The sequence below is a fragment of the Pteropus medius genome, unplaced genomic scaffold (assembly GCF_902729225.1).
Source record: "Pteropus medius unplaced genomic scaffold, Ma_sr-lr_union100, whole genome shotgun sequence".
Taxonomy (NCBI): Eukaryota; Metazoa; Chordata; class Mammalia; order Chiroptera; family Pteropodidae; genus Pteropus; species Pteropus medius.
Genome location: NW_024340847.1, coordinates 850,137 through 868,860, shown reverse-complemented (window position 1 = coordinate 868,860; position 18,724 = coordinate 850,137). Strand labels below are relative to the sequence as shown.

General features: G+C 48.6%; 1 protein-coding gene across 3 annotated transcripts in view; it reads left to right on the top strand.

The window, feature by feature from the left end:
- The first annotated feature begins 1,364 nt into the window (after window positions 1-1,364).
- Window positions 1,365-18,724, top strand: part of UBE3C (ubiquitin protein ligase E3C) — a 74,348-nt gene continuing 56,988 nt past the window's right edge. For 2 of the 3 annotated variants that reach the window (XM_039837040.1, XM_039837048.1), the window contains exons 1-2: window positions 1,365-1,751; window positions 18,124-18,177. In XM_039837040.1, the coding sequence (XP_039692974.1) occupies window positions 1,686-1,751; window positions 18,124-18,177 (120 nt within the window). In that variant the 5' untranslated portion in view covers window positions 1,365-1,685. The remainder of the gene's footprint in view (window positions 1,752-18,123; window positions 18,178-18,724) is intronic. The other variant, XM_039837030.1, reaches the window with a different exon arrangement.

Genomic DNA, 18,724 nt, shown 5'->3' with positions numbered 1-18,724 from the left:
CTGGAAGCCTCTAGAAACTGGAAATGGCAATGAAATGGATTGTCCCCCGAACCTCCAAAAGGAGCACAGCACTGAGGACACCCTGAATTTAGCCCAGTGAGACTTCAGACTTCTACAACATGAGAATAAATTTGTGTTGTTCAAGCCACTAAGTTTGTGATAATTTGTTGCAGCAGTGATAGGAAACGAAGATAGATAAGCAGACAGGCAGGTAGATTGGTGAGGGGGATGTAGGGCACATGGAAAGTTTCTCTTATACTTTGTTTATGTCGGTATTGTTTTGATTTTTGTTAATAACACGCATCGCTATTCTAAACAGTAAATCCTCACGATAGAAACATAACCAATCTTTACCAAATGTTTGAATTGTAGGTAACTTAGACAAGAAAGTGTGTGAGGGAGGAGAAAATGAGTAAATGCCTTTCCTGGTGGGAGAAGCCTTTCCCTTCCTCTCCTCCTGCAAACTGCAAAAGAACTTCTGAAACACTTTATGACTCTCAGCTAGAATCTTCAGATAAACTGAGATCCCACAAGCTTCCCCAAACAATAGCTTAAGAATATATTGCATATCGTACATTAGATGTATTTGAAACAAAGGAACAGAAGAAAGGAAGTATGTTTTGGATAGAAGTGGATGAGGCATTCAGGGCTGTTTCAAACATCGGAAAACACCTGTAAGGGGTATTCAAGATTTTTATTATTCTTACTTTAGGCCGTATTTTAAAATTCTACCTTGAGATAATTATAGATTCACAGATTCACAGACAGTTGCAAAAACAGTACAGAGATGTCCGATGTGCCTGTCACTCAGATTACCCCCGTCGCTATATCTTATGTAATTATAGCACCATATGTCTATTTATAATGCATGTTCATGTGACGTGCACACTTATGTACATGTACATGTGTACCTGATACACATTTCCGTGTACATGTATGCATGAGATATACAGGTGTGTGTGTATGACATGTGTGCACTGCCTACAAGCACTAAGTACCTACTAAAGACTATCCTGTTCTTCCCAGATCAGTCGTTGGGCATCATACTTAAGGTTTCAAGCCCACTTCCCGGAGAGGTGCAGCACTACCCTTACGGTCCACCCCGGGGGCGCAGGCGCCCGCGACCCCCGACCCCACCTACGCGTCCCTGCGGGAGACGCGAGCACCCCGGCGCGTTCCCACGCTCCGAGATAGCGGGCGCGCGCACGCTGGCGGGCCGCCGGGAGGAGCGTAACGGCGTCGATGGCGCGCGCGCGCACGCCGGGGGCCGCCGGGAAGAGCGCCGCGGCGTCGATGGCGGGCGCGCGCACGCCGGGGGACGCCGGGAGGAGCGCCGCGGCGTCGATGGCGGGCGCGCGCGCGCGGCGGCGGCGGCCGGCGGCCATCTTCCCTCCCGGCGGCTGCTCCCTGTGCGAGCGCGGGGTTCGCTGCCCTGCGGCGCCCTCGGCCTCGGCCGGAGCACTGGGGAGGCGTGGATGAGGGGCGAGGAGAGGCGGAGCCGCCCCCAGTGTCGCCGCCCGCCCGCCCGAGGGCAGGCCCGGGCGGGCAGAGCCCCCAGGCCGGGCGCGGGGCGCCTCCCGGCGCGGCCCCGTCCTCCCCGCCGGAGACCCCTGCCCCGGGCCCTCCCCGCCCGCCCCGCCGCTCTCAGGATCTCGGGCCCCTCCCAGATGGGATAAGCTGTAAAGATGTTCAGTTTTGAAGGGGATTTCAAAACGAGGCCCAAGGTGTCCCTCGGAGGCGCGAGCCGGAAGGTAAGAGCGGCCCGTGTGTCCGCGGCGTTCGGGCCTCCGGGCGGGCGGGCGGGGCCCCGGGGGTCCGCGCTCCACCCCCGCGACGTGACCGCGGCCGGCCGGCTGTGTGTCACCTGCTCCCGATGGCTTAAAGCAGGAGGAGGAGGGCGGGCCGACGTGGGCAGGGCTCCGCAGACCCGGTCGCCGGCCCGCCGCACGCGTGGGTTTCGGCCGCCGCAGGGCTGCGGAAGGCGCGCGGCCCTCGCGGTTCACGGGGCGCGACAGCTCGGGGGAGGACGCAAGCTTTCCTCTCGGAAGCGGACTCCGGATACTTTCTCACGCCTGGCTTAGGGCGTTTTCTGTTGCAGAAAGTCAAGCGGGTGTGTTTGCTCGTGTCGGGTCTCCCGGACCGAGGCGGAACCACCCCTGCCTCCCGGAAACGTGCTTCTCGTGCGAATCTAGGACTTTTTCTTCCCCCTGTAATGGTTGGTCATGTAATTATCCTTATAATTGTTTAGAATAAGGGTGGACGAACTAGAGTTACTCTGCACACACACGGCAAGCTCGTGGCAGGTCCCCAGCCCAGCGTCCGCGTCGCTTCCCTGAGGTCGGGCCTCCACTGCAGGCAGCAGCGCCCTGCCGGGGCCGGAGCCTGTTTATCACCGAGCAGCGCGTCTCTGGAGGAAAGGAGCTGTCTGTTGACCAGAATCTCGAGAGGAGAGTGAACATCTGGCTTTTCTTCCATGCAAAACGAGATTTTCCCTTTTTTCCTCCTTTATATTGGGACGTAGACTTAACTGCAGTCGGCGTCACAGACGCTAAGTGTACATGGCTTAGGCCGTGTCCTCGGGAAGAGCCTGCAGAAAAGCTCCCTGTGCGGGTGGAGCTGAGGAAGGGAGGGGAGCGGGCCGGGGAGGGGTCTCCTCGCCTGGAGTCTGGCTTTAGCCCCAGCCCCCGGCGAGCTCTGCTGCACGCTGCCATCCCAGAGACGCCTCTTCCCGCGGTCAGGGGGCCGGCATTTTCACCCCCATGTTAGTCGCTGGCTGCGGGCTGCCCGTGGGTGAGGGTGGGAGCCTGGCCCCGCTGGCCCTGCCGAGGCTGAGGGCTGGTCTCCCGAGAAGGTAGTAGGTAACCTGTAGCAGCTGGGGGATGGGTGACCGGCCTGGTGAGAGAACCTGGGCCGGGGTCCTGGTAGGTTCCGCCTGAAGGAGTTTTGCTTGTGAACAGGCCCCTGTGACCACCACTGCTTCCCAGCATTCCCTGGGCCCCTCCTGCTCCCTCCACTCCTCCCCAGAGAGGCTCCTGTTCCCAGCTCTGTTGCACCTACGTGCCTGGGGTCGCATGCATTTGTCCCTTTTTCGGATCTGGCTTCCTTAGCTCAGCATTCGGTCTAAGAGGCGGAACTCACCTGTCTCGTTTTGTTGCACTGTGTGTACATACCACAGTCGATCTGTTTTTTACGGGAATTTGTTTATGTCTTATGGTGGTTGTATACTCTCAAATGCTGAGTCATACGTGACACATGGGCCACAAGTGCACACTTGTTTCCCTGCGTGGCATGCCCGTAGCGACCGAGGGTTTCAGTAGTTCCGTTTCCTTGCCAGCACTTAGTATTGTCAGTCTTTTTAATTTTGGCAATTCTGGGCATGTGGGTTCAGTGTAGTTTTGATTTTACCTCCTGACAACTAGGACGTTGAACACCTACATAGGCTCATTTTCCTAAATTCTCTTTGGCTGCAGCATAAGCCCTTTCTCTCGTTTAATACAAACAGAAAGTTACAGTGATCTCCCCCCACCCCCATGACTTAGATTATGTGACAGTTTCCCTTCTTTCTTGAGCTCAGTGGAAAACTGACTAGTTGCCACATTTTGAATAAATACATCTTTTTTCCTAAAAAATATGTGAATATTTTTTGTTTCTTTCTAAAGGCTCTGTGTAGGCTCTGAAACATTTTAAGGGAAGGTTCTTGCTCTCATTCTAATCTTGTTGGGGAGATACGATTTCAACAATTACAAGTTAAATAACATTAGGGAATAATTGCTCCATCTGGATTTCCCTTGGGGCTGATTCTGGACAGGGTCTAGTTGGGGCTGATTCTTGAAGGATGAGTACGGTCAGCGTGGGTGAGAAACGGGAAGAGGACCCCAGCAGGTGGGAGGGTGGCCGTGGAGTAAGTATATACTTGATTCCGTTGATTCTGAGTCACAGGTTTCCACTTTTCAGTATTTCTGAAATCAGGATACATCGCGGCGGCACGACGTAGTATATTGGCAGTATTTTTTCCCTTTCTTGGTAGTGCATAGAAGAATATCTTAGGGCTCATTTGGTCGCAAGTGTAGGAATTCACTGAAACTAGCGACTAGGCAAAAAGAAAGTGCATGGGAAGGAGCCGATGTGTCTCGCAGAACGGAAGGACACACATCCAGACTGCAAGCTGGTTGCCCCTGTCCCTGGGCCGTGCTGTCTCCTTCATTCTCAGCTCTCGTGGGCTGGCTTTCTCCTCTCACCCGCGCTCGATCTTGGCTGCGGTGTGATTTCCCAGTTCAGGTGTCCAGTTAAGACAGTTGGATCTCAATTCCTCTTCTCAGGAGAGGGAATCCGATGGGCCTGGGCAGGTGTCCACGGGATGAGCCGAGTCTGGGGCGGGGCTGGAGTCTTCGCTACAGGCTAGAGCAGCCTCGTGTGAGGGGTGGGGAGCCCCAGGCTCCGGGAGAGGTGCGCCCGGGTTCCTGGAGACGTGGGCAGGGATGTAGAACCGGCTGTTGGCTGCATGTGTGAAATTCGGGGGAGAAGTCTGGGTTAGGGGTGCAGGTGTGGGAGTTGTCAGCAGACTACCGGCTTGGAATGAAGTCACCTCGGGAGAAGGCATGGCGTTCAGGACAGGTGGGACTTGAGGGATCGCAACACTTAGGAGAATCCTCAGGAGACAACTGCAGGAAGGGTAGTGGCCACCGCGTCCCGTGCTGCAGGGCAGGGTACCGGGAGGAGACAGACACTGACAACAGGGGCACTGCGGTGACTTTGAGAGGAAATATTCCAGGGCAGTAGGAGCTGGAAGTCAGACTGCAGCACCCAGAGAAGATTGCATTCCGGGTCTGAGGCAGGTACGAGGTTTTGGGGGGACGGGAGAAACGAGCAAATCTAGAGGAGGGCGGGTTGCAGGCTTTCAGACTCCTGGCCGAGGCAGGAGTGGAAAACAGTCAGGCGTCAGTGAAGTGGGAACTGTTTTGAGAGTTAAAGGAAAGAAATGGATGTGGTGGATACAGAAAGGTTTATAGCTAGGAAGGAAATTAAAAATTTCTTTCTAATTTTCCATGGATGGGGTAAAAGCTGCAGTAGAAATAACATTTCTTTAATGTTTGTGCATTGCTTTTTCAAAAATTAACAGCCATTATTTTTTAGAGTATTTTTTTATTTTTAATTTTTAAATTTTTTAGAGTGCTTTTAGGTTTACAGAAAGTCAAGCAGACGCCGCAGAGGTCCCTCATCCCCTCTCCTCCCCTCGTTTCTCCGGCTGCTAGCGTGCCGCATCCGTGCGCTGCGTCCATGCAGGTCATTTGTTACAATTCATGGACCAGTATCGACACATTAAGGTCCCTTCTTTGTGTCGTACTTGCCATGGGCTTTGATAAAAGTACAGCGAGGCGAGGCGCATCCACTGTTACAGTGTCGCACAGAATAGTTTATTGCCCTGGAAGTCGCCTGCGATTTACCTGTCTCTCCTGTCCCTCCTCCCTGTTACCCCCCACTCTCGCCCCTGGCAACCACTGACCTTCTTACCGTCGCCACAGTTTTGTCTTTTCTAGAATGTCATGCCGTTGGAATCCTACAGCGTGTGGCCTTTTCAGATGGGCTTCTTTCACGTAGTAACACGCGTTTAAGATTCCTCCGTGTCTTCTCATGGTTCGATAGCTCATTTATTTTACTTTTTTATTAACAGATCTACTTTTTTAGAGCAGTCTTAGGTTTACAGGATTTGACTGGCAAGTGCAGTTCTCACACACCTCATCTCCCCAGCACACTGCTTTATCATTTAAATCTCCACTCAGTGTGGTGCATATGTTGCAATCGGTGGGCCCATGTTGTTACATTATTATTAACTAAGCCCGTAGTTTGTATGAGGGGTCACTGGTGTACGTTCTGTGGGTTTTGTGTCAGGTGGACTTCTTTTACTTAGGAATATGCTTTTATGATTGCTCCATGTCTTTTATGACTTGATAGTGTTTTTTTTTAATCGCTAAGTGACAGTCTGCTCTCTGGATGGACCAGTGGATTCATCCATCTCTTGCTGAAGGACATCTTAGTTCTGCATGCTTAGTTCTGCATGAAGCTGCCAAACTGTCCTCCAGAGCAGCTGCCCCGTGCCGCGTCCCCGTCAGCAGTGGGTGAGCTGCTGCTGCCCCGCGTCCTCGCCAGCACTTGGTGGTGTCTGTGTTCGGATTTTGGCTGTTCCAACAGGGGCGTGGTGGTGTCTCATTGTTTTAGTTTGCGTTTCCCTGCGACATATGTGAAGCATCTTCCATATGATTGCCTCTGTCTTACTTGGTGAGGTGTCTGTTCAGGTCTTTTGCCCACGTTTTAATTGGATTGGTTTTCTTATTGTTGCATTTTCAGAGTTTGCATATATTTTTAATATATTTGTCTATATTGTGCGTATCTATAAGTCCTTTATCAGATTTGTCTTTTGCAAATATTTTCCTGGTTTCTAACTCGTCTTTCCATTCTCTTAACAATGTCTTGCAGAACAGGTTTTTAATTCTAATGAAATCCAGTTTTATCAATTTTTTCTTTCACATATTATGCTTTTGATGTGTCTAAAAAGTCATTGCTAAACCCAGGGTCACCCAGTTTTTCTTCCGTGTTATCTTTTAGTAGTTTTATAGTTAGTTTCATATTTTACATTTAGGCCTCTGGTCCATTTTAACTTCATTTTTGTCTGTGTCTAGTTTGTTTTTTTGCATGTGGATGTCTAGTTGTTCCGACATGTTTTGTCGAAGAGCCAGCCTTTCTTTATTGAACTGACCTTGCTCCTTTGTCAGAGACCAGCTGGCTGTGTTTTTGTGGGTCTGTGTCCGGACTCTGTGCTGTTGCATTGGTCTGCTCTGTGTTTCGTTGAGTTTTGGCCAGTGCCACACTGCGATTTCTGCAGGTTTAGAGTAAGCCTTGACGTCCTCCGACCGTGTTCTTTCCTTCCATCGTTGTGTTGGCTAGCCCGGGGTCGCGCCTCTCCGTGTAAACCTTAGATCAGTTTGTTGGTACCCACAGCTGACTCGCAGGGTTTTGACTGGGACTGTGCTGACTCTGGATTGAACTCGGAAGAGTTGCCAATCTTGCCAATCTTGATGGCATTGAGTCTTCCTGTCCCGTGGGCTCTGTTCATTCGTTTAGCTCTTTGAGTGCGTCCTCCAGACTTGCGCAGTTTTCCGTGGACAGAGCTGATACATAGTTAGATTTAGACCTAAGTAGTTGATTTTTTGGTACTGATATAAATGATGTCTTTCATGTCAAATTCCGGCTGTTCATTGCTGGTTTGTAGGAAAGCAGCTGCCTTTTGTTCTGTACTTACCCTTTTACCAGTTTCTCCCTGTCTCCTGCCCGCCCCGCGCCCCCAGCCCCGGCAGCGCCCTTCTACCCGCTGGTTCGAGGCGTTCGGCCGTCCTTCGCATCCCCCACGGAAGTGCTGCCGTGCGGCGTCCGTCTGTCTCCGTCCGGCTCCTCTGAGTCGGGTCTGCTGCCGGCTCCTCCGTGCTGGCCTGGGTTCTTGCTCCCGTTTACGTGTGAACACTGTTGCCACCACTTAGGAGGAACAGCACGGGCACAGGTGTCCACCCACGGAGAAGCGACAGTCACCTACAGAGTGTGTGATGCGGCCGGAGTGGGGGAGGGAGAAGAGAAGGCGAGGGGGCACAGGGAGTCGGGCCGGGACGTCCCGGGCATCGGCGCACCACCGAAGGGTCGCAGACAGCGAGGGGGCCCTGAGCAGCTCGGGTTTCAGGGTGAGTGTGGGACAGGAGGGGCAACGGGAGCCTAAACGGGGCGCAGCAGGGTTCGGGAGACGTGGTGCAGTCTGCGATGAGGGTCTCTTCAGGTGTCTGTCAGGGGTGACTGGACTGGACAGCGGCTCCGTGGACCAGGGCGATGTTAAAGTCCTGGAGACGTGTTCAGTTTGAGGTGCTCAGGGCTGCTCAGTGGGCAGGCGGAGGCGCCGGTCTGGAGCTTCGGGCGGAGACTGGTAGGGAGGCCATCGGTCCATCCGTGGGTCGTACATGGGACTGTGAGGCGTGCTGGAGCCCTCGAGGGAAAGTGTTCTAGAGGACGCGGCTCAGGACGAAACGGAGGGATGATGACAGTCACAGAGGCGCGCAGAGCTGCCGTGCAGCCAGGACATGGTGAGCAGAAAGCCGTCGTGCGTGGTGTCGCCTGACAGTAGTGTTTCCTGGGGGTGAGCAGAGGCAGCGCCGGGCGGGCAGGGTTTTGGGGGGACCTCACCCCTCGGTACCGATGTGCGGCTTTGTTTGCCGTGGCCGTGACTGTATCCTGTGGACTGACTATGAGACACTTAAACTCTGGGTTACCCCAAAATCGAGGTCCCAACTGTTCAGTCGACTTTCTAAAGTTAAAGTTTGTTTTGTTTTTGAAAATAATGTCTGCTCATCGGGATCAGTATCTTTCCAGCCAGTGATTCATGCTCGTCTTTTAGGATGTGTCGCAGAAGGAAGTTGAGTTGCTCGGTCAGAGTCTCACATGGTGAAGGGGAAACTTTGTTCCGTAGAAAAGTGCTGCCGACTTGCGTTTCCTGCGGGGCGGTCGCGGCCTGCTTTTGCGGGGCTGGCCGGGAGCTGGTGCGCTCCCTGTCCGGGGGGCTGTGCCCTCTCCTCGCTCGCTCGCTGGGCTCCACAGCCGCTGTCCTCGGTGCGGCCCCTCCCGAGGCGCTTGCTTGTGTGCGTGTCGCTTCTGGACTCTTGTCCTGGGAGGCGGAGGCATCAGTGTCCCGTGGAGAAGAAATTGGGCCTGGAAGAGTCCAGACCATTTGGTGACAACCACGGAGCCCAAGGTCTTGAGCCGCAGGCTGTTCCTGTGATCCGCTGGGGCGTGTGGCCACCCTTGTGCGTCTCCGGCTGTGGTGACACCTCCCTTTCCCGCGCGCCTGTGGGCGCCGAGGAGGGAGCTCCAGCCCGTTCTGCTGCCCCTGAGTTTGCTCTCTCCGCGCTCTCCCAGGTTTCAGATCGTTAGTAAACCCCAGCGAGTTGGCAAGCAGCGCGGTTCATCTCATGTCCTTACCGCAAAACACGAGATGCTAAAAAGTATGATTGGAACTGGAAAAAACGCTCACCGCCATAACTGTCTCGCCCAGGCATCTCCCTTCTTCCCATCTCGTGATGCAAAAGTCGTGATCCTTCATCGTGAGAAAGGCACACTGCACATTCACTAATCTTTGTTCTAATGATGTCTCCTCCAGTCTCCAGTCAGCGGCCTTGAAAAAAATTATAAAAACTGGGATCCTTCTAAAGGGCATGAAACGGAGCCTTTCACTGTGACTCCCAGTCCCCTCCCTGTCACCGGTGTCCTCAGGGTCTGCTCAGGACTCGTCTAAACAGAACCCTACGCCCCCTTTTTAAGTAAAAGAGAGAGAGCACACCTTCCTTCTATTTTAATAATGATTCGTACTAGCACCTACTACTAGTAACATTACTGGATCTGTGTAACTTTCATAGATGTATAATATTCTACTACCTGGTTTGTATCATGGAGCCACTTTCCCGTTGATGGATATGTCTACATATACATACATATATATGTTATTTCCAGGATTTTTGCTATTGAAATAGTTTCATACTTGCTGTACAAATCTGATGTAAGAAAAGGAAGTTTTTTATTACAATGGGATTTAAACTATTGCATTTTGCTTTGGATACTTTATGTTAAAACAAGCTCTTTTCTGATTATAAAGTAATATTTATTATAGGAAACTTAAAATATACCGAAATATATCAAGAAAAATGACCTATTTGGAACCCTACCCACCACTTAGAAAGTTAATTTTTCTAGCCTTTTAAAATATATTTCTTGAATTGGGAATCATTGTACATTGTTTTATGAATATGATTTTTACTAATTACTGCATTTTGACACACCTTTAAAAGTTTTTTTGCATGTATGTGAAGTTGTTCTTATATTTTCATAGAGGTTCTTTTTTCTTATAGGTCTGCAAAAGGAAACATCCACAAATCGTAGGTTGTGCATTATTCACAAATAATATTTTTCCTGATTTTTACCATTGTAATTAACTCAAAGGGAAGTGTTTCGAATATTTGAATTGTGAAAGCTGTTAGTATTACGTTAGTGCTTGAGAGTGGGTAATACTAACTTGAAACAGATGTTAAACTGATTATCCTTTTTACCTTGGTAAATGCAGTAAATTGCTAATGAAAATAACCCACATAGATGAATCAATGGAAACCTTAGTTGTTGGATTTTTTTGATCAAAATATCAATAAACATGCTAAATTTCTTTTTTATTAATGGTTATCAGTCAACTTGAGTATTTGGTTTTACGGAAATTGTTATGTTATGTAAATTTCCTTTAATGTATACTCAGATTTTTTACCATAAATATTTTGTTGTGATGGTTAATGAAATCTGATTTAAACTATATATCTTTTGAGCCACGCTTCTCTTGCTCAGGCCACTTCCACATTTGGAAGTATACTTTCCCTTCTAATAAAGCTTTGCTTTTCTGCTTTAAAAAAAAAACTATACATGATTGATTTTTTTAACAACTTCATTTTGTTACCATTAGATTTATTTGCACGAAGAAAGTATTTTTTCTTTTAAAAACATCTGCGTTAATGGTATTTGTGAAGTTTGGTCATATTTAATTTTCAGAGGAGATAAGATAATGTGCCTAAAGTTCACAGATCGAATAGAGAAGTTTGCTGTAATTTCCTATTGTTTACATACTGGTGGATAGGGTTCGTGTCACAGCTGTGGAGGTGAGCGGTCAGGGTTGAAAGTAGCATGTGTGTGCTGCAGAACAATAGGCTTAGTCATTCCAAAAACATGTGGTTAGTGTGTTTATGAAACTACTACTAGGCATCCCTAACTTTTCTGGGCCTGTAGAATTTAAAAGGTAAGATGTTTTCAAGTATAATAAATTGAAACCAGAAACTTGTTAAGAATCAAAATCTGAATGTGCTTTTTGCTGGTACCTTATTGTTCGTTTCCTCTCAGGCACTTAATTACGAACTTATTCTTAGTTACGTTGAGCTATTTTAAAAACTTTACATTCTCATGTAGTTTCATTAGTTTATTCTAAAAAGTAAGAAAGTATTACATGTACAGGGATGATAATTCGAGCAGTAGAAATAAAGATTCAAATAAAATAATAAAAGTCTCCCTACCTTGCACCCCACCTACACTCCCGAAACCCCTGACCCTCCCGGTCAGACTGTCACCGGCTCTCCACGGTCCCGTCCGAGCTGTTTTCCGCGCGCGTGCAGAGTCGTCGAGGCACCGGCAGTCCTCCTGCCAATTCACGAACACTTACCCGTGGCGGGTGTTAACAAAAGCAAGATTCCTGCTCCCCTCGGCAGCACATCTGGGAGGAATGAGCCGGGATCCCAGGACAAGCCCGGACCTGCACCATTCATAGGAAGCTCCCGTCACTCCAGTGACAGTGTTCTCAAAACTTATCCGGCTATCCCAGTTTTTTTTTTTTTTAATGGCCATTCAGGTGATTTAAAACGACACTGCATGCCCTCGCATGAGTGCCTAGAACCTGTGTCGGTTAAATTTCCAGAAGTGCTGGGTCCAAGGCTGTGTGCATTGTGCGTGTTGACAGACACGTCCTGACTGCCCCCAGGGCTCTGCCAGCTGTGACAGTAGCTGCTGGCTCTTGTCAGCCGCCCTGAGCTGCAGGTGACCAAGTCCGTGGGCCCCAGCCCGCTGCAGTGCGTTTCCTTGCATTTTTTCCTCACGTGAGTAAACATAAAGTTCTTAGGTGTAAAAGATATTTTTTTTTATTTTCCTATCCACTGTTTATGTAGCTTTTGCTAATTTTTCTGTTAATCTTTTTAAATTATTATTGAGAGCTTTTACAAATAATTGGTTTTGCAGTGTTATGAATATTTATTCCTACTTTGTCACTTTTTAAAACCTTCGTTATGATATTTTCTTGTGTAAAAAGTTTTAATTTTTATGTAGTCAAATTTATCATTGTTAAATAACTTCAGGGCTTAAATAACTTAATGACAAACAGTAACATAGACTTAACATGTGATCTTTCTCATAGAAAGTCTTCCTACACATTGAGTTTCTTTATTCCCCTATCATCATCACGTTTTTATGGCGCTGTGCGCGTATGAAAGTCAGGTTTGTCGGGAATCTGCTCTGATGTGAAGACTGGGGACACAGCGTCATTTCTTTAGGCCGCTCTGTTCCCGTGCTCCTTATTGAATAACATGCTTTTCTTTATACATCTGAGGTGCCATCCTTATCACTTGCCTTTCTCCGTTTCTATTTGCGTCTCCCTGGAGACTCTCTGATATTGACCTATTTGACCTCGTTAGTGTAGGTCAGTGTTTGTCCCAAAGTATTGTGTGTGACGATTTAGGTGATATACGAAGGAACATTTAAAAAGCTTAGTTCTTATTTGATGTCCAATATAAATTTAAATTAGGACATCAAACCTGTGATTTCCCCGAGGCGCTCGTTCGCTCCTTCGTGGTGAGGTTAGAGTAGGGAGCTTCGTGGCCAGGCTTGCATGGTCGGCTTTCAGCGGTGGCAGTTTGGGGGTGCATGCACAGCACGGACCACATCTGCGATCCCAGTCCAGATCACTGGTGTGGATTCCTGTATGCCGAGTCGCCCATGTGTTACTGTAGGTTTGTTTGTTTTTGTTAGCAGCATCGTTAAATTTCACTTTCAGACGTGGACAGTTGTTTGCTAGTGTGAGCCACTTGTAGGTATTTGTCATTCGAATTAGGGCCACGCCTCTTCCTTTATTTTTGCCACTTGACTGCCGGCCGACATGGATTAGGGGTTAAAGAAAAAGTGTCGTTTTTAAGCCTAAAGGCGACAATTGTCTTATAAACTAAAATCCTAAGGATAATTATGATTGTTGTCACTTGTCTCCGCGGACAATAGGAACATATACCTACTGGAACCAGCTTTTAGTCTCGTAAACTTAACTGGCTGCATAGAAAACAAATCAAAAAATGTGATGGAGATTTGGAATTTGGCCTTGCATGGACTAGCGGAGGGAAGCCATCCCGTTTTGAGCCACGTTCCAGTGTGAACCATCGCTCTGACGCTGTGTTTTGAAAGCATAAGGCATGCCGCCCCAAACCTGGTACACTTTTGAGAAGGGACTGGAAAGACTTCTGAACAGCCTGAAATTAAGTGTGACAGGGAATCAAAATGGAGACGCCGAGAAGGCCGCCGAGGTGTCGGATCTGATTGCAAGGCCCGGAGCTGCCGATTGGCCAAGCGGTGATTGGTGACAAAGCAGATAACATAATCGGGAAGGGCCCCTTGTGGATTGGTCCCTCGTCCACTTGTAGGGAGGGCCAGCCGCATGGCGTGGCCGTTCGTCCCCCGGGAAGATGGGCTTGCGGCTGCTCACCGCCAGGTGGGGGCCGCTGGGCCTCTGGCCCCGCTCACCCTCTGCTCTTTGTCAGCCGTGAGCCGAACCAAGTAGTCCGCGAGGACGTTTTCTGCTCTACCCATAACCTAGAGGGCATCTTTTAAATCCGTTGATGGCTCCATGACAAACAAGAACAGAGACTTAACACGGGAGGAGCTCTGGGGGTTCGGGGAGGGGGTCTGACCCAGTGTGGTCCAGCACCGTGCCTGAAAGGCGGTCTCGTGCATCTCAGGAGCGCAGGCGTGTTTAAGAGAGGGCCTGACGAGTGTCAGGCCGTCCCTCCTGTTACAGGCAGGTGACTTCATTCTCTGGCAGCAGATGTGGACAGTTCTCCCCATTCTGAAAGCTGGTTGACTATTACTTCAGGAAGAGTGTCCCATCTTTGTGGAGTCAACCTTTCACTTGGGCACAATGCTAAATGTCAGGATTATGAAGAGGAATAAGACGCAGACTTTATTCTTAAGGAACTCGTAATTCAGCGAAGGAGAAACATACGATTAAAGTCGCATTTACTCTCAGCTCTTCTGTCCAGGTGCACTAAGATTTTAAAAAGTGTCTCTCTCAGACACCGTGTCATACCTGTAGGTGATAGACCCCGAGAGGCTGCGTCGGGCACGCACATACAGACCCGAGGGGCATCTCACGCTGTCAAGCCTGCGTGGTTTGAGCTGGGCGTGCCGGCCGGCCCCCTCGGTGTCCCTTCCGTCTGGGTGTGGGCCCCGCAGTGCCACTGGCTGCTCATTGCAGGCAGCAGCTTCCTGTCATTCAGCACATGTAGTCACACCCTCCTTTCTAGAGTGACGTCTCACTTGGCATCTACATGTCTGTTGGTCATTCACTGCTTGCTGTTTTCACCAAGGTACTTCAGGTAGCGTTTTCCTACCTTCTGCTCTGCGGGCTAGGCAGGCACTCCTCCAAAGTAATCACGTCCGCACTACCGCTCTGGCGAGTGACCTCCTGCAGCATTTTGGTGGCCGTGTCTTTGTAGGTGATACCCGTTTTGGCCTCCCTGATTTGCCCGGTGCAGATAGTCATTTTTGCTTGTCATGAACTCGTGGATGGCTGTCATGCGTGCAGGGCAGTCTGTTTACATTAGCGAGCTCGCTAGTCCACCTTGTGGAGGACAGGGCGTGGTGGCGGTCCTCTAGGGAGAGGTTTATGGATGAGGTGGCAATGGAGCCAAGTGTTGCCTGAGCTGAGTGGGTGCTCGCTAGGTGCGTGTTGGTGTCAGGAGGGCAGGCCAGGCTGGGCAGCAGGAGCAGGGCCCATGAGACTTGAAGGAAGGTTGGCGGGAACCATGTGCTTGAGCACTTCCGGAAGAGGCGTCGTCGGGAAAAGGAGGCAGCGGGGCTGTGACCCCGCGTCCCTGTGCTCAGGCTGTGTGCGCCCCTGACCCTTCAGAGTGCATTGGTGCTTCTCAGGCGAGGGTCCCAGCGGGCCGCCTGGAGCAGGGGGCGGGGTGCGGGCTCCGTCAGTGTGCGGGCCTTCGATCGTCGCGCTTCCGGAAGAGACGGTTCTTGTCTTTGGGGCTCCGTGATCTTTTAGGAAATGATGTTAGATTACATCGCAGCCTTTTATTTGTTCTAAGGGTTGGCACCCTGTGCGAGGCGATGCAGGCAGGGAAATGGGGACCCGGAAGGAGTGTAGCTGAAGCGATGGGTGACTTCAACTCTAAATTTCATTCTCTCCGTCTTCCGTTTTATTGCCCGTTGCCCTACTGTCCGTCCCGGAGATGGCTCAGTGTCATCGTCCCTTCCCTTCCCTCCCATGTCGTCTTGTTGCACGGTCCGCGTGGCGAGAGGGAGCTAGCGTCCTCAGATGGACCTCGGACTCCGGCCTCTGACCTCCTACACAGGGAGGGGCCACATTGGGGTTCAGCCCGCCTCTCCCCCAGCCCCTGCTTTCTTCCCCAGTGTCATGGCCACCTCTCTCCCTCTGCTGGGACGCTTTCCCGTTCAGTCATCTGGCTGAACTCAGCCCTCCGAGACCTCCTTCGAGTGCACCTTTCCTCTGAATGTTCTCCGAGTCGAGCAGAGCACCTGTTCTCTCTCCATGCCGGCTTTCACCCTGTGGCCTCCCGTAGGCCAAGAACCGTGTCCGTCTTACTTCGGCTTATTGCTAGTGTCTAGGGTCACGTCTGCCCGCAGGAGTTACTCGGTAAATAGGCTGCTTTTTCTCCCTCTAGACCACGAGCTCCTTGTGAACACATGCTTTATTACATTAAAAATATCTAGTGCCTACCATGCATGATACATGATTCCATAAGTGTTGAATGGATAATAGATGCACCTCCTGCGCCTCATCCGATGTCTTGAACAGCCGTTCTCTGAGATGGGAACCGAGGGAAGGGGCCGTGGGTCTGTCTGGAGTGGGTTCCAGGTCAAGTCTGCAAACGGACAGCTTACGCGATGGGCAGGCCTCGATCACGTGCTCTGTCTCGCCTTTCTTTCTGTGCTGAGCTGACTTTTTGATCGCTCGGTGCACCTTCTCTGGACACTCAGGTTCCTGTGTTTCTCTGGCCCCCTGCGCCTGTGCTCTCTGAGCCCGTGCCAGACTTTTGGTGATCGGAATTTTCTGTGGCTTCCTCCTCCCACCAGCCTCCTTTCCGATATACCTGCCAGGTTCCTTATAGATGATGGAGACCAAAGGTGGTTTTAAATTCTCAAAGTGTAAAGTAATGTGCTCACACGTCAGGTTCTTTTTCAGAGTGAATAGCACACCACTTAAGGGCTCAGGCTTCCGGGCCTTTCTGGGTTCAGATCTTGAACTTGCTTTTGAAAAGCACTTTTCTCATCTGCGAACAGGACAGATAACAGTACTTACTTCGTAGGGTTGTTCTCAGGGATACGTGGATCAGCGAAACCCAAGGGCCTGGAACGTGGCGTAGCACATGGAGCGAGCCCTCAGCCCGTGGATGTGCCCCGGGTGTCGCACACGGGTGCGAGTGCACAGCGCGCGGGTGTAGACGGATCAGGGCTGGCTGCCGCCGCTGTTCCTGGAGCCGACTTTCTCATGCGACTGACTCGACATGAGAGGTTGGGTGACCTCATCCTTAGACCTTTCTCATTTTTCTGTAAAATAGCTAAGCAGCATGAGTGCTCTCTGAAAGGCCTTGACACTTTATCAATGCAATTTCATTGTCGAAATCAGCTGTCGGGGTGTTTGTGGGTGTGTGGATCCGGTACTTCGTATTTCCTGGCTGTGCTTATTATTTTTGAAATGAGCTCTCTGTCAGGCTTCTAACTCGGAGTAGAATTTCTAAGAAACTCTAGTAGTTGGTTATAATCCAATTATGCTTAGTGCCTATTTTGATTTTAAAATATTGCAACTATTATGGTTATTTCTTCTCTTAGAATGCTTTGTTTTGCTTAAAGGAAATGTTCATTTGTGGATTTTGTAAATATTTATTGAATACCTACATGTGCCAGGCGTTGAAGCAGATGACAGGGACATGATAGGAAGAAACATGAAGTCCTCAAACCCGTGGGACTTTTAGATTAGTGATGACTAAGCTTATCTGTGTGTTGAAGTAAATTAGTGATTTTGGCCAGCATGTACCTTTTTGTCCCCAGGTAAAATGTTAGTTTGTTTAATTTCAGACAGTAAGTATTTTCTTTCATAGTTGTAACAGTGTATACCATTTTAGGAAATCTGATCTTTAGCTGTAACCAAATAATGAATGCATATTAAATCTGGACAAATGGAGTTAGAAGGAAAAGAAATTATAGATCTAAACATACCAGTTCTATTCATAAAGATAATGACCAGACATGTCTTTATTTTTATCTGTAAGCACTCCATAATCCTGAACATTATAACTTTGCATTTTTTACTTTAGATTTTTCCTTCCCCCCACCTCCTTTTAATTAATTAAGTTTAAAACAAAATATTTTCTGACTTTGGACATGTGGTAAAGGATTTTTATTTGAAATTCAAGAAATGAACTTTTCTACAGTGGAAAATGTCTGGAGATTATATCTCTTTGACTTTAAATTTTGTCAGTGAGAAATGTTTCCTTCCATGCATCATGTGTTCCTTCACATTTTAAACTGATAATTACTTGCTTTTTAACATTCTTCTGGTGGGGCGTATGTTTTTGTTAAAAAATTTAAGTTTATTAATTTTTCTAACAATTCATATGTAATGTCTTGGACTTTTAATTTTATTTTGGATTAAATTTGCTCCGACGCTGTAGACTGGAACAGTTTTGGGGGGAGGAGGGTTGTCTTTTAATTATTTTTATTTTACTTGAAATGTTTAACCTTCCCATTTATTATTTAGTTCCTTCTACATACCAAGTAACTTTGTTCACACTTTAGTTTTATTTAGAATGAAAAAAAAAATTTTTAAATTTGGTAACAGTAAAGAAATTGATTTTTCATTGAAATTTCTATTGAGATGATTATAGACTCATGCGTCTGTCAGCAATAACACGACCTCTTGCTCAGGGTGCCCACCTCCCCCGAGGGCTGTCCTTTGCAAAGCCGTGGTCCATTATCACAGCCAGTGTTGGCCTTAGCCCAGTGCCCGGCTTCTTTGCATCTCCTCAGCTTTACCTGAAGTCACTTCGTGTGTGAGTTCTTAGGAATCTCCTGAAAGACCAACTCTAACTGGATCTGTGACCTTGGACAACCATGTAACCTCTTGTGCCTCAGACTGCCCGTTGAGTCAGAAAATTTGATGGGATGGTCTTTAGAATCCTTTTTGGGTCAAACATTCTGTAATTTTTTATATCTCTTCGTGTTTAGGAAGAAAAGGCTTCTCTTTTACATCGTACTCAGGAAGAAAGAAGAAAGAGAGAGGTAAAAACAGTTTTGTCATATTCTCTAGATGCGCGTCGCCCATAGCATTTAAATAAGCCTTGGTTTTACTGTTTTATGTAGATATGTGTATGTTGCATATGATGTAATGTATGTAGATTCATGTACATATATATTAAGCTTTAGACCATTTTCTGGATTTGTTGGATTTTACAGTAAGTCATTTATTCTGGAACCAGTGTAGAAAAAATGGGCTACATGGCAGTCTCCAGAATAGGTGGCATTCATAAAAACATGTGAAACAGTGTCACATGGTAAGATGGAGTCCAGATCGTAGGGTCGCTCCTGAGTTTGAATTCTCTCTTACATTTTTCAGCATTATTTAATCTTTACGGAAATTTCCATTTCTGCATCTTTAAAACAAGAGTAATACTTACATGTAAGGCCATTGTACAAGTGCGTGCGACATGTCTCAGGGCTGGCACGTAGTAGGCTCTCAAGCAGTGGTAGCTGCAGTGGTTATAATGATGAAGATGAATGTATATTTTTGCTTGGTCACTGAAGACAGTCCCAAGTCAATAAAAATTGG